The sequence below is a fragment of the Danio aesculapii genome, chromosome 4 (genome assembly GCF_903798145.1).
Source record: "Danio aesculapii chromosome 4, fDanAes4.1, whole genome shotgun sequence".
Classification (NCBI taxonomy): Eukaryota; Metazoa; Chordata; class Actinopteri; order Cypriniformes; family Danionidae; genus Danio; species Danio aesculapii.
The window spans coordinates 57,144,474-57,168,152 of NC_079438.1; the positions used below are offsets into that span (position 1 = coordinate 57,144,474).

Below are 23,679 nucleotides of genomic sequence, written 5' to 3' on the forward strand. Positions count from 1 at the left end.
AGAGTGGAGAAAAGGGGATTGATTTGGGCACTTGTCTATATTTTGTACACTGTCTTTGTAAACCACATGAAATAGTGTTAAAGCTGACCCAATCAGAAATCAAATAGGGTTCAAAGATTTGTTCATAATCATTTGATCTGTCTAATAATGCTAATAATGCATTGTTATGTGACAGATGGGTCTTTTTCCTGAGAACATGGCAGTCTGTCAGCTGCGTGTTTGGATATGCAAGAACAAGGTGTCTGATATAGATGTGACTGACAGGTTTTCTTGTTCCAAGCTAGAGGAAAAACACTGAAGTGATTTTAATTTGCTCTGAACCAAGATACCCACTTAAGAGGTCTACAGAAAAAAACACTCGTCCAATAAATCACTGTATAAAAAAGTACATCATCTTGCTTCAAATAAACGTTTAGAGTGTCAGAGATTTGGTTGACTGTGTTTTCCTTTATGCCTTTTTTTAAAATGCCTATTGAGAAAATGCCAAGGTCACTAAAAAGTGGATTTCATTGTTGTGCCCTATTCAAATCTCCACTCATTTCCTCACGTGTTCCAACCGTGCCGGTCACTGAAAAGGTTATACAGTCACCCCCCTGATATTCATGGCTCATCCATTTTTTGAGTCATGTGTTTGAGTAACCTTTACATCAAAAGCAATGTCTCTCAGGAACTGAAGCTGCTAAGGAGTGAAATCATTGCCTTTGTGCACTCCTTAAGTCTTTTTTCTGTCTTTTCTTTTGCTGCCCTTTTTTTCCTCATAGGCTTTGTTCCTGCTTTTCCTTTGCCTTCTCGCTCCCTTCAAACATTACATATCTGTCACTCTCACATTTTTCTCTGTCTGCTTTCTAAAGACCATGAAGATGGAAAATAGATGTGCTGGATTGCTCATATAGCTGACAAAGCCCTCACCAGGTGTGGCCTGTTATGCCAATATGCCTGTCTATTTTTTTAAATGCATATCATATTCTGTATCCGGAATATTCTCATTCACTATTCCCTACATTAGTCCACTTATATAGTCCAATGAATGAATGAAAACAAGTAAGTGAATTCAGGAAGTTGATAAATCTCTCAGATGGTTTAGATTTAAGCCTGGTTTCTCTCAAGGTTTTTTTTCTTCACTTTTGTCAATTGGTGAAGTATGTTCATTGCCACTGTTGCCACTGGCTTGCTTGGTTAAAGACTTGTGGAGCAGTGCATTGATGGATTTGCTCTTCAGTGTTTGGACTTTCAGCACTGAAAATTAAACAACACTGAACTGAACTAAACTGAACTTCAACTCTGAAAACTGGACTGACAGTTTCAATCAACTAGAACTTCAATGTTAAGCTGCTTTGACACAATCTTCATTGTAAAAGCACTATATAATAAATACAGATGAATTGAATTGAGATTTTAAACTTGGTCAAGAGTTTTGATTTACGTCATATAAACGTTACTTTAATAAAAATAATTATTTTGAAAATTATACTAATAGGATTCCATCTTGTGGTAAGATGCAGAAATCCAGTCTGCAGTGATCGTAGTTGGCTAAAAAGTTTAAATAGCCATAACCTAAACAGCCGAGTCCATCACGTATTTATTTGCATTGTGAGGATTTGCAGCATGTTCTCTTTATTTGTTTGTGTTGTGATGATTAGCAACACGTATGTTGTCAAACTGATGAAGATCTTTCCTTTCCAAACTGATGAAGATCTGCTGGTGTTTTTAGTCATTGCAGCGTGTTAAGTTCTCTCGGTCACTGTATAGATATGTCAAATACAGAAAAGAAGATTTGACACTATACTTTTGTTTCATCAAGACTGGTGCTAGAAAACCCAAAGGCCAACTTCTAACCGATTATGTTGCACAATATTGGAAAAATCTGATATTGCGAGGTTTTATTTTTCTGCGATAATTATTGCGATATGAATCGTTTCACAAGATTTTCTCATGAGTCTAACAGTATTCAGGTACAGAAATGAAATGATCACTTTGCAAGAAATGCTTTTCTTGCTTTGCTTTGTCTTGTTTCTGGTCCAAATATCAAAGATTTCTTAGAGCAAGTAAAAATGCTGCTTTGTTTTCACCTTCAGAAGAAATAGGTCAAAATTAAGAGGTTTTTCTTAAAACAAGCTAAATTATCTGTCAGTAGGGTAAGAAAAATAATATTGTTTTCACTTTGAAATGTAGATATTTGGACTGAAAATGGTGCAGTAGGTGATCTGCCACAATGCTAACCGGTTAGCATAATATCTTTGAAACAGTCCCTGCCCTGCTGTCCAAAGCCACACCTCCTGAAACAGGAATGCTCTCATCCTAAAGATGACCGGAGACCACCCTCTCTCACGTGCTGTGCTAAAGCAACTCTGCTTGGGGCTTGTCCAGCGGCTTGCAGGAATTACACGTATTACTAAGCCATACTTGCATGCTATTTTAGACTGAATATTCAGAGTAACATGGTGAACTATATAGGGAGCGCGTCACAGATCGTCATTGTTCAAAAATGAACCAATCTGATGTGAATATAAAACCGGTTTAGCGCGGAAATAAAAATCTACATTATTGATGCTGTAAAAGGTCTCTTATGAAACTGAAAATAGTCACATCAGTCTATCGCCGGAAGATTTCAGTGGCTGAACAACACTTCTGTGCATATAATCCATTCATAAAGCAACAAAATCTACATCAGCTTTGCGTGACTAAAATAGTTTTAAAACATAACATTACCTATCTAAAAGAAATAATTCAGCCATGGTGTCATCCTTCCTCCGGCGTGCAAAAGTACGCTCTCTTTCTCTTTCTCTTTCTCTTTCTCTTTCTCTTTCTCTCTCTCTCTCTCTCTCTCTCTCTCTCTCTCTCTCTCTCTCTCTCTCTCTCTCACTATCTTTCTCTTGTGTGCACATGAACGTGCAGCGCGTGTATGCACAAACGACAGATCTGCTTGAACAGGTACGCAGTTGTACAAATCTGCATTCGCTGACTTTTAATTGGACGAACATTTTTTAGTCTTCTGCCTTACCCAGATTATAAAAATACATATAAACACATTTAGATCATTTACTGTAATCATTCCTATTGGAATGTGAATAGACTTTCAACAAGCACAACAAAAAATGTTTCTGAAGACATCCACCTACTGCACCTTTAAAAACAATACCGTAGCTCATGGTCACTTATAATTCAGCCTTAACATTGCATATCTTTATATGTGACTATTGCGGATGTGCACATTGCAATATAGATTCTGAAATGATATTTTGTGCAGCCCTACTGCAGACTTTGTTTTTTGCAGTGCTGTGTATGATATGTGTTAAAAGAGTACTGGTACACTGTTACAGATCAGAGACCTGTTAGCTACTGGCTCCCATGTGTGCTGATTAGCACTCCTCGTTCTTGCACGTCGTCTCCTCTCGCCCATTACCCATCAGTAACACATTACTGCCAAGCACCCACCTGACAAATTACTGTTACCATGGAGACCATATGCACATGCCTTTTTAACATGCCTTCTGCCTGTTGTCCATTCTTCTCAATTAAGAAAGTTACACAAATATTAAAACATTTAATATGCAGCACTTTTATTTATAGTTCAGATTGCCATTAGGATTTTTTGTTACCAGTCAGTCCTATCGCACTATATTTTGATGTATTCCATGTCACTGATTTATATCCATTTATCATAAAAAATTGAATAGTATGCTGCGAAAATCAACAAACATGTTTATTCAATGCTAATATGATTTAAAGAAATATTAGATTAAGATCACTACTTGGTTAAGGATAAAATCATATATTTGATAAGCCTATAGAGAAGGATGTCTTGTTTTCTACTTTCACAAGACAAAAAAAAGACATTTTATTTCTGGTTATGCGTTAATTCCTTCATTTTCTTTTCGGCTTAGTCCCTTTATTAATCTGTGGTCGCCACAGCGAAATGAACCGCCAACTTATCCAGCACATGTTTTATGCAGCGGATGCTCTTCCAGCTGCAAACATCCATACACACTCATTCACACACATACACTACAAACAATTTAGCTTAACCAATTCACCTATTCTGCATCTCTTCGGACTTTGGACCGGAGCACCCAGAGGAAACCCACGCAATCACGAGGAGAACATGCAAACTCCACACAGAAATCCCAACTGACCAAACCGAGGCTCCAACCAGCAACCTTCTTGTTGTTAGGCGATTGTGCTACCCACTGCACCACCGCGTCACCCACATGGTTATGCATATTTTTAAAAACTCTTGGTTTTATCAATTTAGCATCGAACAATGATTTAAGCATGCATGTATTCCATCCACACAAAGACATTAAATGATCACTAAAAGATATCTGTCCAATTTGGCTTACACACAGCCATAAAAGAAATGACACATGATACGAGATGCATTTGACCTTTTAATGCCAGAGCAAATCAAAGTTTCTTTTTCTCTGAATATATTCCCTCTCATTAGTTATTCTGAGCACACCTTGTCTTTCACCTTTCTCCTTTACATAATCATCAGTTCTCTCCTAAATTGAGTTCTCTTCTTCCTTGTCTGACATTTACCAAGTGCGTCTTAAAAGGCTTTAATCGGTCTTCGTCTTGTTTGTTTTTGAGTTGCTGTGGAAACACGGCTCGTAAATGAATGTCTAAGTGATCCATCATCTTTTCACTTTTTCCTCTCACTTCTCTGTTCTTCAGCAGTACTCTCACATGACCATAACACTTGGCTAAGTGTGAGCAAGTGAACTCTGGATTTTATCTGGACTTGCATCAGCCATGTTGTTGTTTTGGTATTATAATTTAAGGATATGTTTCTCTGAAAAGGTTCTGCAAACTTAATACACTGTAAAAGAGGCTTGATTCCACACATTTTGTTAATGTTGTCCCAACACAAATCAATTAGGTTAACTTTTAATTGTTTAATGTTCAATCCAATTTGTAAAAACATTTAAGCTGTCCCTGTAAGGATGGGTGTTTAACTACAGCAAACTGTAATTCTGCCGAATGACTGATCAGTATGATGGTGAAAACTGTACATTTTTAGTCAAACCATCCTTCTGCAATCTTATTCCAAACATGGAAATAAGGGCAGTTATAATGGGTATAATAGCAGTTATTGTATTGCAATATGGAGCGATTTAAGTGTTAATGTTAAATCAAAAGTAAATCACAGAATACGTGAAAATGACATGATTTAATGACAATAATTGATAATAAACAGTCAATAATAAACTGATTATAGAAAAAGAGCAGAGCAGGAAAAGAGAAAGAGCAAAATTCACAAACCAATTTAGTCTATTCCTCGACCATGTGACCAAAGCCTGAGACATATAAACTGACCAACCAACATGTGGCCACATCATAAAACCCATCAAGTCCAAACACATCTTAACCAGGCCCTAGTTTAATCAGTATCTGCCTTTGGAAACTGTATGGACCTTGGAAAAAAGGACATGTTTTGCAATATAAACAAATGCATATGATAATTTGTGCTCTTACATCCCCCTCCCCCCCAAAAAAACTTGTTTCAACTCATTTTAAATAAGTAGTTTGAACAAGCAGCAAAAGTAATTCTTTAAATGCAGGTTGTACTTTTGTCAAGGCTAATGAAACTACAGTAAAAACAAAAGCACGCACCTCAGCATTTTAGACTTGCTGAAAAAATTTTACAGACAGTTTTACTTTGTGGAAAACTGTGTTTGCAAATAGAGCAGCAATGATTGTATAATACAGAAAGATTACAACAAATTTAATATGGTTACTGCAGTCAAAAATTTGTGTGATTGTTAGGCATATGTTAGTCATATGAATAAGGTTTGTTAGTGACCCCACCATGTGCCAGATTAACTAGTAGATATCAGATTTTTTAAATAGTGTTTTTCTTTACTGTAAAATTGTGCTTAAGTTGTACGTTACTCATGAGATATTCTTAAACTGCTTCTAACTCTAGTCTTTTAAACTCTAGTCTCCATATGGGGACAAAACAAACACAGCCAGAAGCTAATGACACTGGTGTGGTGACCAGGTGTTTTTATGAAAGGAAGTAATTGGCTGGAAATGACTGTGTTGTTGTTCTCATAAGGCACTGTCCCGGCATGATGGCCAAACTTTTTAAAGGGTGGGAATTAGGTGTGGGAGTCTTTAGGATCTTCACAATCCAATTGAGATTCTGAGAGTCAAGATTCAATTCCAAAACGATCGTTAACTTGTATTTTTCTGATATGTTCTGCTATACATTTGCATGCTTACATCTTTACATTTCAACCAGAATTAAAGTTTCTATGCTTTTGAAAGGACAATTGAAACTGAAGAATTGAAAAACAAGGAGTTACAAAGAGCAATTATGAAGAAAAAACATTTCCTAAAGAAGCCGCGTTCATTTTTTTTCGATAAAAGAGAGCAACAAGATTTGTTTATAATATTAATAAAATGTTAAGTTAAAAAATGTACAGTTGAAGTTAAAATTATTATCTCTCTAATATTTCCAGATTGCTATTAACCAGAGGGAATACTTTTCTCAACACATTTTAAAGATAATAGTTTTGATAACTACTTTTGTTAATGCAGTGTGTCGTAATGATGGCATATTATCATGTTAGCCTCCTTGAGTGATTCTAAAACCGCTGGTGCACTTGAGTAGCCAAACATGGCATCGTGTCTATAATGACTCAAGGTTTCTCTTTTGTTTTCGGGTATGAAAGAAATGTGAACAACATCCTGAAGCTGGCCGAAAAATGAACCAGAAGCACCACACCTGTAATTATCGACCTGTCCAAGTGAACCTAATTCCACAGCATGCACCTATTCGCATGTGTGTTTATGCAGGCCCGCACAATCCAATTTAATTACAGAATCGATTCTTTCAATACAGATAAAATTTTTGAGAATCGATCTAGGATCATTAGAATCATGATGCAAATTTGAATACTGAATTGATTCTTTTGATTCTTTTGAATTGTGATGCATCAATGAACCAACTCAGTTCTATTAAGGTAGCAATGATGACAGTGTAGCCAGTATCTACTCTGGGTTTTTTTCTCTCTAGAAATAGGACATCTACCTGAAGCAGTCATGGAGAACGGGGGTTAACTGAACTGAATTCTCTACCAAGAGAATTCAATCAAGCCCACACACAGCGTCTATAATGGAAGTGATACCATCAGGGTGGCATATTTATTACAGGCCCAGGTAGGATACATGATGAAAGTAGGTAGAACTGTGATAGTGACCCACGGATGATCTGCCATCATGTTTTACCTTACTCTACCCATTTCCTACCACTGTATAGGGAATTTATAGATAGTGGATTTATCAGTTAGATGGTAATCTTAAACCACCTCTGAAAAAAAAATCTAGCACTGTCAACCAAGATTAGTACAAGTATGCATGTAGGAGAAACAAGCATAAATATGAATATAATTAAAATAACAGTGGCACATCTCAAACCTTGTACATATGATCTGTATTAGTAGGTTTATTTAATGGGGACAATGCAGTATAACATTGCTACAGTTTAAAGCAATCAATGACTCACATATAGGCTTATAGCCAAAGCCTAATTTACAACCTTGGTACCTGGTTAGGCTTTTTTACACTAAAACAATACAAATATCTTATTATAATATATGATATAAAATACATTGCCAATGCACAAATAAATAAATAAAAATAATAGGAAGCTGCATGGCAATCAGTGCTCACAAACCTGATTTAGCTTAAACCACTTTTTCTGGATTCACATACAGTGCTGTGCACACCTGCCTTTTCAAAGTGTCCAAGAATCTTTTGGATCTGCATTGTGGTACAGATGAACATGCAGTTCCTTACAATGAAGATGGCAAGACCTTTTCCTGACCTTCACTTTTTTTATGAGGGACTATCTGATATAAACATATTCATTCCAGTGTGTAATGATATTCTCCCAAGAGGCATCAAGAAAGCACACCACATAAGTTCATGTGATCCCTTGGACAGAATAACTTCTCCATCTGCTGAATGGGAGGTCCAGTAGACACGCTCTGTATAAGATTTCCCATTTATTCCAACAATAGCCCACAACATGCAAGCCAATCTAATCAACATGGTACCCGGGTGTATTTTTAGTCACATTTCACCTTCCTAGTGTTTTCCTCATTCAAAATTGGTCCTAGAGTTTGAGCTTAAAAGCATTAGTCCAAATATGTTTTCTCCCTCTTGCCCGTAAAGAAAGCGATCGTTGGCCACCTGTTCCAGCTAAGTGCTAATTCTGGGAACAAAAGCGTAGTGCTTGTCTGGATGTGAGTAATGTGAAAACACCTCATTCACAGCAGTTGGCGGTTAGCCATCCCAGGTCACCAGCTTGCACTGAGCTGATCAAATCCATCTCCACGGTGACTGTGCATGTCCCTGCTAAACCATTATCCCTCCGCGGTTCAGGGCTAAATGAGGGCTAGCGCATTACATGCTGCGAGTGAACCTGCCGCAAGCAATTAGGTCTCTCTCAATCCTATGTTTTCCTTTTGCCTCTGATTCACATGTGTTCTTTGACAACTACACTCTGCTGTTGCATAAGTGACAGCACGTCATTTACACTTCTGGACAACAGCCAGTTTTGGCTCAGTTTTGTGAATGTAAACTAGAGAAGTATAGATGAACAATTATAAACCTGTGTCAAATATAACATGAATAAATGGATATAATTACTGACTTGACTAAAATCAGACCCTGACATGCATCTGACATGTACCTCACTCAGGACATGTGTTAGGGCTTCCCCTTCCATAATACTCCTAAAACACGGATTGCTGTAAAATTTGCAATGGCAGGAAAGCGTTTTCTCTTGTCAACGACAGGGAAAGAGTTAAGCGAAATCATTTATCGATTTCATAGATGGTAATACAAGCCATACATTCATTCATTCATTTTCCTTTCAGCTTAGTCCCTTAAATAATCTGGAGTCGGAATGATCCGCCAACTTATCCAGCATATGTTTTTTTTATGCTGTGGATGCCCTTCTAGCTGCAACCCATTACTGGGAAACATCCATACACACTCATTTACACTCATACACTACGGACAATTTAGCTTACCCAATTCCCCTATACCACATGTCTTTGGATTTGAGGGGGAAACCAGAGCACCCTGAGGAAACCTACGTCAACACGGGGGAAAACATGCAAACTCTACCCAGCCGAGACTCGAACCAGCAAATTTCTTGCTCTGAGGCAATCGTGCTACCCACTGCGCCACCATGACACCCCAGCCATACATGTAAAGCACAAATAAAGTCCTTCAATTTGGTCATGTCCATCGGCCGCCATCCTTGAACCAATCTCCATAGTAAACTGCTTGCTTGTCTGTCTGTTGCACTGCTCTTTTTAGATGTTTGCTCACACTTTCTTTTGCAGTTTGAAGTGTGTCAAACACACAAAACGGCCAATTTGCACCATGCTATTCACTCGATTTGAGCCACAGGATGTCTAATCACATCTTTGCATTGACTTCACATGTAAATCACTCACGCTTCATCCGCGTCTGCTTACTGCACAGGCTGCAAAACAATTCCTCACCCTTTCCATGTAATGTTAGGATTGTGAGGGCACAGCTGAGACGTCATTTTTCGAGAGACACTCAAATACATTACGTGCAATTAATTGCAAACTGAAATAAATCTAATTGGATTATATGGTTTGGAATTGAATGTTTTATGATATGAAAATTTTTTGTGATAATTTTTGAGTTTCAAATAAGAATTTTGCAGGATAGCAAAAATTTGTGACTTTTTGTTGATTTTTGTGTTGGCTTCAGCGATCGCGGACCACAAAGCAGGTCATAAGTGACTTTTTAAAATTGAGATTTATACATCTAAAAGCTGTATAATTATGCTTTCCATTTATTTATGGTTTGTTAGAATAAGACAATATTTAGCTGAAATGCTACTGAAATAAGAGGGAAAATCACATTTAAAGTTGTCTAAGAGAAGTGCTTAGCAATGCATATTAAACAAAGTGAGTTTATGGTTAGAAATGTACTAAATTTCTTCATGGAAATACTTAATATTCTCATGATTTTTGGCATTCATTAAAAGTAATAATTTTGACCCATACCAAGCATTTTGGCTATGGAACATAAGATTAGTTTTGTTATCCAGAGTCACATATGAAAAAAACCCTAAAGTATACACTCTAATGAAAACAGGCTGTCTTAACGCTCTCATGCATTGCACATACTTGTGTCATATTGTCAAAATGTGTGTTAACATCTTGTGAACCTCCCTGAGGAAAGCTAAGATTGGCACTAAAGCTTTGCTGTTGTTTTTGACAACAGGAGAAGTGTTTCCCTTTCAGTCTTACTTCCTAAGATATTAAGCTACAAAAACAATCCAGCCACCCGTGTATCAGAAATCAGAACGGACCCTCACCAACACCTGTAATGAGGTCACAGGGGATTGCTGTTTCTTCTTATACTTACCATAGTCAAGACACTCCCTTGGGATTTTCACTAGTGCTGCAGTGTGCAATATGCATGTTTCAATCTAGTTGGTTTGTCTACTTTAATCTTTAAACATTCATTTTGCCCTGAACTTCATACTTCTGTTTGCAGTATTAAAATCAAGCCTCTTTCTGAATTGGGGACATTTCTTTTGCACAATGCTGGAAGGGGGGAAGCTAAATCAGAGCAGGGGTTGCAGTCCTGGCCTCATTTTAGCCTTCAAGTGGTTTTGAAGAGCGGGTGAAGGAAGTCATGTGTGTCCGTCATTTGCGTGATTAGAGCTTGAATATGCTGCTTGCCGGCAAGTACTTATCCAGCGCTGATGGCTTTATCCCACCACCCCTTCCTATTACACTCAATCTGTGCACCATTAGTCAAGTGCATACAGAAAAGGGGTAGATTTACTGGATTAACACTTCCTCTCGTCTGCTCTTTTTGTTTTTGTTATAAGCACATCTGTTGCATTCATATCCATTCACCTGCAGTTTTCCAAGCAGAGTGACTGGACCTGATCGTCTTTGATCCACTGGGGATTAGATTGAAGTTGGACGTGGTTTTTGAGAGAGATTAAATTAAAGGCAGGATCAGAGATCAGGACCGTCTGCTAGAGCTGCTTTGAGTGCAGCAATGGAGAACTCCCCATGTTGCATTTTTAAAGGCAATGTCCTGTAGTCACAGCTAAGCTGAGACAGTCGAATTTTAAGAAATTGAATTTGACCTACTTTTCTAGCGGTGTTGAGCATGGTGACGTCAATCGGTGCTGCACACGGTGCCCTCATGCAGAGAGTACTAGTCTCAGGTGTAGATAGGACTTAGAACTAGAGATGCGAATGTAGAGTTTAGCAAGTTGGGCACATTTTTATGCATTTTGATTTCTGAATGTTTTGCTTCCCACATCAACTCTACTCCAATATAAGACCTTGCTCAAAACCATTAAAATCCTCTATAATTTGTACTCCAATATAAGACCTTGCTCAAAACCATTAAAATCCTCGATAATTTTTACTCCAATATAAGACCTTGCTCAAAACCATTAAATTCCTCGATAATTTCTACTCCAATATAAGACCTTGCTCAAAACCATTAAAATCCTTGATAATTTCTACTCCAATATAAGACCTTGCTCAAAACCAGTAAAATCCTCGATAATTTTTACTCCAATATAAGCCCTTGCTCAAAATCATTAAAATCCCACATCATTTGTATTCCACAATGAAACCTTGCTCAAACTTTTTTTAATAATCACATTGGAAGCTTACAGCCTTGCTTGTGTTTACTTGTCTTGCATGAGATTAAAGCATTAGTTCACCCTCCAAAAATGACAATTATGTAATTATTTACTCACCCTTTGCTTGTTTCAGACCTTTATCATTGTCTTTTGTTAAATACAAATGAAGATATTTTGAAAAATCTGTAACAATTAACTTCCATAGTAGGAAAAACAAATACTATGGACATCAGTGTTTACAGATTTTTTTTAGCAATCATTAGAATATCAACTTTTTTTTTCATTCAACAGAGCTTTGCAACCATTTGAGGGTCAGTGAATAATGAGTACATTTAAATTTTTGCATGAACTGTTCCTTGTAGCATAATGCAATTCACACTGTGTACGTTTTCTTTTTGGTAAAACCAATTTTGATCGGTGTTTGCTTATTATTGTTTATCCCACAGAATCCATCACAGGTGGGGACAGCCCTACAAGTGTTTTATAACCTCGGAAATCTGAGAGAGACCATAAGAAGTGTGGTAGACGGATACAGGACATCGGTGCAAGAGAACGTTGTTAATGCCTTAGACATTAAGGTCCTTACTCAGCCTTCCAACACCAGAGGTTTGTAGTTTAGTGCATTCATGCTGGAGTATGTTATTTGTGTGTGTGTGTGTGTGTTTGTGGTTTATTTAGTTGCTTTTTTGTGTGTGCTGGGTTTAGGTGCCCCTGGCAGAGCAGTCATGCCCACTCCTGGAAACACAGCTGCATTTCGAGCTGCTCTTTGGACGAATTTGGAGAAACTAATGGACCAGATCTGTGCCGCGTGTGGTCAGGTATGCAGACATTCATTACATAGATGCTCCTGTTATGAAACACTATTAATGTGATTAGGCAAAACATCAGTAGTTCACAGATGGCTGTGGTATTACCATGTGCCCATCCATTTTCTGGTGTTCACTTGTAAAGCCCTGACATGGTAAGCTTGATTTAAGCCTCAAAATTAACTTTGTGCCTCTAGTGCAGATGGTAGGGCGAACAGAGGATGCTTGATGTATGTGTGCATGTACAGTTGAGGGCAAAATTATTCATCCACATGTACAGGGATACTAATAATTTTGACTTTAGATGTATGTATAGGTAGACAAAATATTAAATTAACTTTTAAAAATGAAGTTTTGTTTATTAACATATCAAAAGCTTTTCAACAAAGACTTAAATGCACCAGCACACTCACATCTGTGCTTAATTTAAGTGTGAATTGTAGATCACTCTTGATAGGGGTCATTAAACATTACTATATCTCTGAACAGGTACAGCACCTGCAGAAGGTTCTGACAAAAAAGAGGGATCCAGTGACTCATGTTTGCTTCATTGATGAGATCATCAAGGTGAGATATGGACGTTGTCATTTATTTCTTATCTTTGCTTAAATTGACCTTTTTCATTGGAGTGGATGTGCAGTTACATATCATTATTAAGTTGTAAAGGCTCACACTTTTTTTTTTAATACACAATTCACGCTATTACCTAACACATTAAGCTCAATAAACTTAATTTGCTGCTTTTTAAATGTTAGTTAGTTGGGTTTAGGTACTGAGTAATATTAGAGATGTAAAATAAGATACTTCTTTACTTTAGACTTTCATACTTTTTGGCACAGAGGGTAGCATGTTGGCCTCACAGCAAGAAGGTTGCTGGTTCGAGCCTTGGATGGGTCAGTTGGCATTTCTGTGTGGAGTTTGTATGTTCTTCCTATGTTTGCGTGGGTTTCCTCCGGGTGCTCCGGTTTCCCCCACAAGTCCAAAGACATGTAGTACAGGTCAATTGGGTATGCTAAAATTGTCCATAGTGAATGAGTGTGTATGGATGTTTCCCAGTGATGGCTTGTGGCTGGAAGGGAATCTGCTGCGTAAAACATGTGCTGGATAAATTGGCGGTTCATTCCCCTGTGGTGACCCCAGATTAATAAAGGGACTAAGCTGAAAAGAAAATGAATGAATGAATAAATGAAAATAAGATACTTTTTACTTTAGACTTTTATCTTTAGACTTTAATACTTATAAGTGCCAAAAATCAGTTAACATCGTATTAATAGTCATATTAATAGTTATTAATAGTCATCTTATTAATAAGCCAGTTTTAAATGTTACTTAAACTAACCATCTACATTGTAAAAGTGCTATAGCGCTATAGAAATAAAAATGAATTGAAGCGTTACATTGTAAACTTGTATTAGGAATTTATATATAGCGGTATTGTATATATCCAAATTTACATTTGGATATGGATGTGTAGTTGCATTGGAGTGGATGTGCAGTTAAATATGATTAAGTTGTAAAGGGTCGCACTTTATTTTAATGCACAATTCACACTAGAAACTAAGACATTAAGCTCAATAAACTTGATTAGCTGCTTATTAATTGTTAGTAAGTTGGGTTTAGGTACTGGGTAATATTAGAGCTGTAAAACAAGATACTTTTTACTTTAGACTTTCATACTTTAGACTTTAATACTTATAAGTGCCAAAACAGTCAAAACCTTGTTAATAGGAAGCTAATGAGAATGTTACTTAAACTAAAGCATTACATTGTAAACTTGTATTAGGAATTTATTTATAGTGATAACGTGCATATCCAAATTTACATTTTTCATTGGAGTGGATGTGCAGTTACATATCATGATTAAGTTGGAAAGGGTCACACTTTATTTTATGCACATCTCACAGTATTAAAAAATCCTTAACCAAGTCTTTTAGTTCAATAAATATCTAATTAGCTGCTTATTTCTTGTTACTAAGTTGGGTTTAGGTATTGGTTAGGATCGAGTATGCAAAATAAAGTCTTTATAAGTGCTAATAAACAGTTAATATCTTAATAGGCAGGTAATAACCCAGTTTATGTATAGCAATATTGTGCATATCCAACACTATCTCACGGCAATTCGTAACTTTATGATTTAGTACTAATTTGTATGAATTTGTACCATTAGTAGTATTTGCTCATCCTCCAATGATAGTTTAGGTTTTAGCGGTTTAGGGTTTAGGGACCTCCTTAAAAAGGCACCCTTTAAAAAAACGTACATTTTACTTAGCCACTAAACTGACGAAACTTAAAATGGTTATGTGTCCTCGTGAGATTGGTCTGGCATATCATCCCATGTGAGAAGAGTCTTGTCCTTGATATGGAGTGATTTATTACAAAGGATTTTTGTATATGCTGCCCTTGCCTGTTGCTGACCTGCCCGCATAGCCCCTGCTGGTTTAGTGGCTGCTGGCACATTAGCAGTAAATGACATCCTAATTGGTGTCTGCAGGTGGCTGGCCCCTCTGTGACAAGGTTACCTAGCCCACACGCATACACACATGCATACACGCATATATCCAACACACACTTTTTTTTCAGCCGTTTTATCTACAATTCCCATTTGGCTCTGGGTGACTTTGTGAACTAGTAGGAGTAGCGCTGCACAGTATGTCGTTGTCACAATGTGATCATTCGCAGTGGTCACATCACAGGATATACATGAAAAAGTTTACCGTTGCTATATTTAATAACAATTCTTTTTATTGAATTTATACAGCAAAGGCGATGCACTATTATTTTTATGTCCTTATTGTGTACTATTATGTCCTTATACAATTACTGTAAAACCATAAAACATGTAAACCATAAAACACTATTGTATTTATCTATGCTTGTAGATATAAAATTAGCACATATAATATTGTAGGTATAATATAGTAGTTTATAATGTTTTTTTATGCAGATGCACTCTCAATCGATCTAAATCATCCTGATCGATCTAAATGCATTTATACAATAATCGCAGAATAACAAAATATTGCAATGCTGCAGTGATGTGAGCAGTGTTTGTTAAGGCATAGGCAGTGCAACACCCCAACCCCACCTTTGTGTGGCCCGACATCCGTGGCTCTCAGTTCCTTCAGTGGCAAATTTGGCTAATTACAGCCGGTAATTAAGGTGCTATTTTCTGCTAAATGAAGGGCTAAACTGTGAGATCAGAACAGTTATAGGGGCATTTAGGGAACGAGTGGCATGATTTCACACGATAGATTTCAAAGAGAGCATGTAATGTTGGGAATTAGAACTAGCCTTTGAGCAATGCATTTTCTCAAACCATAACCAGCCAAGCTAATATTGCACATAGACTAGTCATCTGAATAGGAATTGAGACGTGATGTTTTAACCCGGTAAATGCATTTGACCTGGAAGGAATTGAGCCTCAAAATACACCTCATTTACTTATATTTACATTTTGTTAAGAGATATGGCCAGTTTTTCATGCATCTGACGAAATAAGATGAGAATAATGCAGTTTCACAATAACTGCATGGCATTTGCTCAATTAAAACTTGATATAATAAACAACATTGTATACTGTACTACTGCCTACTAATGTTTTCTGTACATACAGTTGAAGTCAGAATTATTAGCCCCCCTGAATTATTAGCCCCCCTGTTTATTTTTCCACAATTTCTGTTTAACGCAGAGCAGATTTTCTCAGCACATTTCTAATCATAATATTTTTAATATCTCATTTCTAATAACTGATTTATTTTATCTTTGCCATGATGACAGTAAATAATATTGTACTAGATGTTTTTCAAGACACTTCTATACAGCTTAAAAGTGACATTTAAAGGCGTAACTAGGTTAATTAGGTTAGTTAGGCAGGCTAGTGTAATTAGGCAAGTTATTGTATAACGATGGTTTGTTCTGTAGACTATCGAAAACAAATATAGCTTAAAGGGGCTAATAATTTTGACCTTAAATTTTTTTTTTTTTTTATTAAAACCGCTTTATTCTAGCCGAAATAAAACAAGTAAGACTTTCTCCAGAAGAAAAAATATTATCAGACATACTGTGAAAATTTCCTTGTTCTGTTAAACATCATTTGGGAAATATTTAAAAAAGAAGAAAAAAATTCAAAGGGGGACTAATAATTCTGACTTCAACTGTATATTAAAATGTGCAATATATGTGTGCTAAAATAGGCATAATTACCTAATAAAATTAGATTACAATAATGCAGTTTCACAAAAACTGCATGGCAGTAGCTCATTTTAACCTGATGCAACAACAGCATCCTGTACTACTATACACTAATGCATTTCGGAAAACCACACTTCACTAAAATTTGGTTATGAACATAGCTATAGCTTGTGTTTTGTGCAAAAGAGAAAGGGTCTGTTTTCAAATCTACTGCCACTTTCGGCAGTCTCTGTATTTCTGCCCTTTTGGGGGAGATGAGTTGAGCGGCTTCTAATCACCTCTTGGAAATCGAGATTTTCGGTCAGAAGATTGAGGTCTGCAGGAATGGGGGGAGGTGGGGGCATTTCCATGGAAACACATTCTGCTGTCTCCCATGGACCCTCTCTTTTCACAAAAGTTTGATTTAAAGGGCCATAAAATCCCCCCTCTTTCAGTTCAAGTCTACCTCAGAATTTTTTTAGAAATGCTCTGAGATGGGCGTGGAGTGCTGCGAGCAGAGGGAGGAGTGGGTGTGGCTGGCAGGGCAGGGGGAAAAGAACTGCTTTTGTCAGTTGTCTCAAGATAAAAAAAAAATCAGATACAAAATGTGAAGAGACCCATGATTTTATAATGTACAAAGTTAAAATGCAAAGAAATAAACTGTGAGTAATTTAATGCTGTGACATCTACGATAGGCTATTCATAATTTCATATAATATATAATCACATTTTGTTATATCATTATAAAGATAATCATGTTTATATAAACACTAAATGAGGAGGACTTCTCTCCTCATAAATCCCTGGGTCTAAATGCAGACACAGTGGATAGCAGTGCAGCAGGTCTCGCTATCTATTCCAACCATTAGCCCTGCCGATAATCCGGAGAATTTTAAACATAGCTGAACAGCAGCACAGATAGGCGATGTGTCTGAATGGTAACAAACTCAACTGATAAAAGACAAACTCCACCATTCTCCAATTCTCGTACAGCTCTCTCAACAAAAATGCTTGCTGTACACAAACAGGTTGGCTGTATTGGTGGCCCTGACAGCATCGCGGAAAAAGCCATGCAACAAACTCCATGGATCATGGAAACAAACACAAAAGCCTTCACAAACGGCTAAATACCACGTGCCGCGAGTGGCCACAGTCTCACAGCTTGGTGGGTCTGTTGTCTATCATCGGAATGCACCATAGACAGAAAGCATGTGCAATCATGAAAAATTCAGGAACAGGGTCTTCTTATAGGATAAGAAATGCTATGAATAATAATGAGAAACCGATGCATCATCCCTCCACTAGCAGATTCGCGCTACATCACAGATTTTGATGAATGACGAAGATGAAATAAGCTGACAAAAGCTCCAAATTATCCAGTTTTCACCACAATTAAAGCTGACATGTGCTAACATTGTCTCAACTGATGCTGAACACACACAAATCTGTTAACATCTCAAAAAATGTACTCCAGGTATGTAAGGGTGTCTTGAACCATTAAGGGAAAAACATTAATTTTAATTTCTTATTTCTGAAAATAAAACAGTATTTTTACTTCTGACTAAATTGCTTCTTGATTATAGAATGTTTAGTTATTTGGACTAGAAGCAAGCATTTATTTTAACGGTGTACAACTTGCATTCAGTTTAATTCATTGCTTTAGCTACTGAATTGTTTGCATCTTGAGCACACAAACACACAAAAAAATTGCCTTTAATAAAAAGTAAACTTAAAAGACATCTTGAAATTGAACTACCCAGAATGACTGACAGAGTGTCATCAGGTGCTCAGAGTGCTGTCAACTGTACATGAAAGAGACACCCGGCATTTAAAAGGCCCTTGCTGCCTCACAAACCTGTAAATATTCCTAGTGCGCCTCTGATCCTTAAGTTTAACTGGGTGCATGCAAGAAATTGCCTGCATATGCAGTATAGGAAAACATACAGGAACCTTCTGCAGGAGTCAATGTACACCACAACAAGGGGAAAAATAGTGGACAACTGTCAATTGGCTCACAAAATGAGATTCAAATCTTGAAGAGACCCATGATTTTACAGTTCACAAATTTAAAATGCAAAGAAATAAACAGTAATGTAATGCCCTGCTACATTTGTTATTCATAATTTCATATACACATAATTACATTTTGTTCTATCATTATAAAGATAATTATGTTTATATAAACACTATAAATGAGGAGGACCTCTTCAATCCCCGGGTCTGAATGCAGACACAGTGGATAGCAGTGCAGCAGGTCTCTTGTCCTATCTATTTCAATCATTAGCCCTGCTGGTAATCTGGAGAATTTAAACATGTGCGGACACAGCAGCCCGGATATAGGCGGTGTCAAACTCAACTGATAAAAGACAAAGTCCGCTATTCTCCGATTCTCGTACAGCTCTCCAGACAAAAATGCTTTAATAAAAGCTCAACTTGAAATTTAAACTACCCAGACTGACTGACAGAGTGTCATCGGGTGCTCAGAGAGCTGTCAGCTGTAGATGAAAGAGACACCCGGCATTTAAAAGGCCCTGTGAAAGGTTTTTGAGGGCGAGCACCTCTCTTGCTGCTTCACAACCCTTTAAATATTCCTAGTGCGCCTCTGATCCTTGAGTTTAACCTGGTGCATGCAAGATATTGCCTGCATATGCAGTATAGGAAAACATACAGGAACTTTCTGCAGGAGTCAATGTACAGCACAACAAAACTGCTGTCAGATTCCCTGGAGATTGGAAAAGGTGGGTGAATGTCTTGTTTTTTTGTTTTCTATCTCTGCCTCCGCTTTGAAAGCTGTTTTCAAACTCCCACAATCTCACACCTTTATTTGTGGCAAAAACACCCCCCCTACACACATACATGCACCCATCGGAAAACTAAACCTGCAAACCGCTACATTTAACAGTTACACAAGTAAAACAGACCTTCCCGTTGGATTCCCAGCTGCTTTTATGTAGCAAACAAGCCTTCTGGCATCTCTGGCACGAGTTCATCTCCATGGATGGCCCTCTTGTTCACTTCAGGTGTCAAAAATGTGAAATACGACTCTACATCAAGAAAGGCAATCGCTTGAAGTAGTGGAGCATGCATGAAACTGACTTGTGTTTTACTGAAGCAAAGATAAACGGTTGATTTCATCAATAAGGTGCTGAATACATGCCACTCTATTTGGAGGTGTACAAATAAAGCAATGATTGAATGAAATATGCATTAAATCATATCGAAACGTGAATATTTGTTTAAGAATTTGCTTTCTTGGGCTTTCTTTATCCTTTTTAATGATGCAGCAGTCAATCTGGCTTGAATGCTACAAAACCTGATGATCCATGTTATCCGGGATTGTTCTGTAATGCACAAAAGGTTATCTAGTAGTGAACTTTAATAGACCTTTTGTGGCCTTTTCCTTAGAGCTCAATGTCACAAACGTCCTTACATATATATATTTTATACACTTGTATAAAATCTCCAATGTTTTGGAGATCAAACTTAGAGAACAACCTACAGTATCTTAAATTTTTAGGTCACTGCTTAGTCCTATTTGAAGTTATCCTATTTTATAAGGCGTAAAAGAGCAGTTTTTCTAACATATTTCATCAGTTGCATGGATTCAAGGCACAGTATAAGAAAACTATATATATATACCCCAATAATCTGCCTTTTATCACCATCATCATGTAATAATGTGTACTTATATAGTGTATTTATCGTGTGTGTCCATACATCCAAAGCGCTTCACAATTATGTGGGGGGGTCTCTCCACACCACCACCAGTGTGCAGCATCCACTTGGATGATGCGACGGCAGCCACAGGACAACGGCGGCAGTGCTCACCACACACCAGCAATAGGTGGAGTGGAGAGACAGTGATAGAGCCAATTAGGTGGATGGGGATAATTGGGAGGCCATGGTGGTTAAGGGCCAATGGAGGGAATTGGGTCAGGACACCGGGGGCTACACCCCTACTGTTTGCAAGAAGTGCCATGGGATTTTTAATGACCACAGAGAGTTTAACGTCTCATCCAAAAGACGGCGCCGACTAACATTATAGTTTCCCGTTCACTGTACTGGGGTGTTAGGACTCACACAGACTCACTGGTTAACCGCCCCCCTGCTGGCCTCACTAACACCACTTCCAACAGCAACCTAGTTTTCCTATGTGGTCTCCCATCCAGGTACTGACCAGGCTCAGCGCTGCTTCGCTTCAGTGAGTAACTGGTCTTGGGCTGCAGGGTGATATGGCTGTGGCAATTAACCATCCCTTTTATTAATCCAACTTTGTAATCCAAGCCAATTTCTCCTCCAAATAATAACCGTACTACTAAATAATCAACCTAATAATCCTTATACTTGTAAATTAATTCATTATTTGACATAAACTGAGTCATAATCTGACAGGGATGCTTTTTTTTATGCAGAACACCGGCTTCGAGCATGACCGTCATCAAGCAAACTAAAATATGAAACAATTATTAAGTTTGTGTGTGACAATGTGGGGCATTAACAACAATAAAAACATCCTGAAAATGCTTCTAACATAATGAAAACATCTATTCTGATTTGCTGTTGTTTACTTTTGATAACTGAAGCATTTCTCCTGCTTGTTTCTTTGTATCCAGCCATGCAATTAATGTAGGAAAGGACAGAGCAAGTAATTAGAGTAGTGGACAGACTGATAGCTAATGGTTTGGAGGTCTGTACTAAAAGATATCATTTGTGACTCACGCCATATGAGTTAATCTTCGATGTGCAATCACTGTGCATCTCGTTCTCTGTCAATTGAAGGTTGATGTAAGTTACACACTGTGTCAGGCACACAAAGTCTATTGTTCAGTAAAGCTGACTGAATTCAGCTAGTTTATGTGGTCTATAATGTGATTCACTAAATTAGATTTCAAGACGATCAATTTTGCACTCATTGTCAATAGCGATAGGATGTAATGAACTATTACAGCCTTGTTAAATGTCTGATCCTGAGACACTCCAGCCTCTTTACACACACAGCGAGCATCAAGTAGACTGGCACCTGCAGCACATGTCCATCAGCATTAGACCATATTTGTTTTGTTATGATTCCTAAATGATTATTTGCCAGAGACTTCTCTATTTACACACAAATGCACACAGGGCTCAGACATTATTCTGCCAATGACTTCTAATACCAGCGTTTTGAGAGTATGAGAGTTGTTTGAGGGCTGTTATTCTAACCTTTTGTGATTTATTTTACTTAATGTTTACCCCTGAGTTCACTATAAATGTCAGTCAAATTTTCTCATAGTAAAATAATCATCATTTATTTTAGGTGACCATTTTTAAATGAACTTTGTTTTAGAAACAATGCACAATAACAACTACTGGTTTATTACCTGCTTATTATTAAGATATTAACTGTTTATAAGCACTTTTAAAGTCTGACTTTATTCTACATGCCCAATCCTACCCAATACCTAAACAAACTGCTACCTTAATGACTTTTAAAAGGCAGATAATGAGGAGTTTATTGAGGTAATAGCCTTAGTTAATGGTTTGTTGATGGTGTAAATTGTACATTTAATAAAGTATCCCCTTTAAAACTACTATATGTAAATAATCTGAAGTAGTCTAAACAGTTTGCAAGTAAATTCAATTAAATTCAAGTTCATTTGTATAGTGCTTTTCCCAATGATTATTGTTTCAAAGCAGCTTTACAAAAGGTGCACATTATTGCATTACAATCAAATTTAAAAAATTTTACTAGTTAATATAACTTTATTAGTTACTAATACCTTTAATTAATTAGTAAATAATTTCTTTTAACAGTTAAAGGTGTTATATAAAAGCACAGATAACCTACAGTTATTTAGGCGATGTCTATGTGTGCATGTTCAATGAAGTGTATTTGTGCAAATGGAGTAAGAACACCCCAGCAAAAATTAGGATGTGCCTAATTGCCATAATTCTAACCAAGGATAAATGTAAACTGGAAATAGTCTGTGAGATTTTGTTGGTTTGTGCCAGAGATTAACTTCAGCATAATAGCTTTTGACAAACATAATAACAAAAAGAATTGTGTTGATTCCATTTGAACAAGCAGCAACAATATTTTTTGAGTGTAGTCTGAGAGATTTTGTTGGTTGGTGCCTCTAAAGACAGGCTTTGTTTGAACAGCATGTTAATGCATTTTTTGTTATTATGTGTGTCAAAGGCTATTATGCTAAAGTTCATCTCTGGCTGATGCGTGCCGTGTGTTTTTCTCTTTCTCTTATCAGGATGGGCAGCCTGACATCTTGCACACCTTCTGGAGTTCAGTCACTCAGACGCTCTCCGAAGAGCTACAGAAAGCCACAGCTGGTGAGTCTCAGTCTGAGGTTTTTGTTTAAGACGATGCCCCGCCATGCATCTCAAAAGCTCATTCTGTGTGCGAGTGTGTTACACAAGCTCCCCTCCTGCGCCTCGTCTCTCTCTTCTCCTCCGCTCTTGCTTTCTTTTCATCACATTACAGTTGGATTCAAACTCTATTACCCACGTACACTCTTCTGGCATTGCTTTTGAGAAGACTCTGTTAACCTGTTCCTTCTCTAACACGGACTACATTTACATGGACACCGATACTCTGATTTTAATACGATTAAGACAATAGTCTGATTATCCAAGAGTCTACCTTGTAAACAGAGATTTTTAATGACGTTAATCCGAAATATTTATTGAACAATTTTGACTTCAACTAAATATAATCACATCTGCTTACTCAACCGATAACATCTGCATCATTTAGTGGCTGTATTGCAAATTTAAACCAACTTTATACTACAATATCATCCAATTAATAGAGCAAATTGGTTTATTGTGATGGTGCCCATCTTAATTAAAGTGCTTAAGACCTTAGCCCGCACGTCCTCCTTGTAGGGCCACTGTAATTTAGACCTTGGCATTGATGGTGCGGCTCTATTGATCCTTGCTTTTGTTATCATGAGCTAATGATGCTTTGTGCTTCACTCACATGATCAATAGAAAGCAAATAGAAGCCTCTGCATCACTTTCATTATCCAAATGCTT

The 23,679-nt window shown here is 37.3% G+C and overlaps 1 protein-coding gene across 1 annotated transcript in view; it reads left to right on the top strand.

Moving 5' to 3' along the window:
• The window catches only part of cog5 (component of oligomeric golgi complex 5), a 103,833-nt gene that overhangs the window by 43,183 nt on the left and 36,971 nt on the right, over positions 1–23,679 (top strand). The window contains exons 8-11 of the mRNA XM_056456210.1: positions 12,121–12,280; positions 12,380–12,492; positions 12,970–13,047; positions 22,893–22,974. Of these exons, the coding sequence (XP_056312185.1) occupies positions 12,121–12,280; positions 12,380–12,492; positions 12,970–13,047; positions 22,893–22,974 (433 nt within the window). The remainder of the gene's footprint in view (positions 1–12,120; positions 12,281–12,379; positions 12,493–12,969; positions 13,048–22,892; positions 22,975–23,679) is intronic.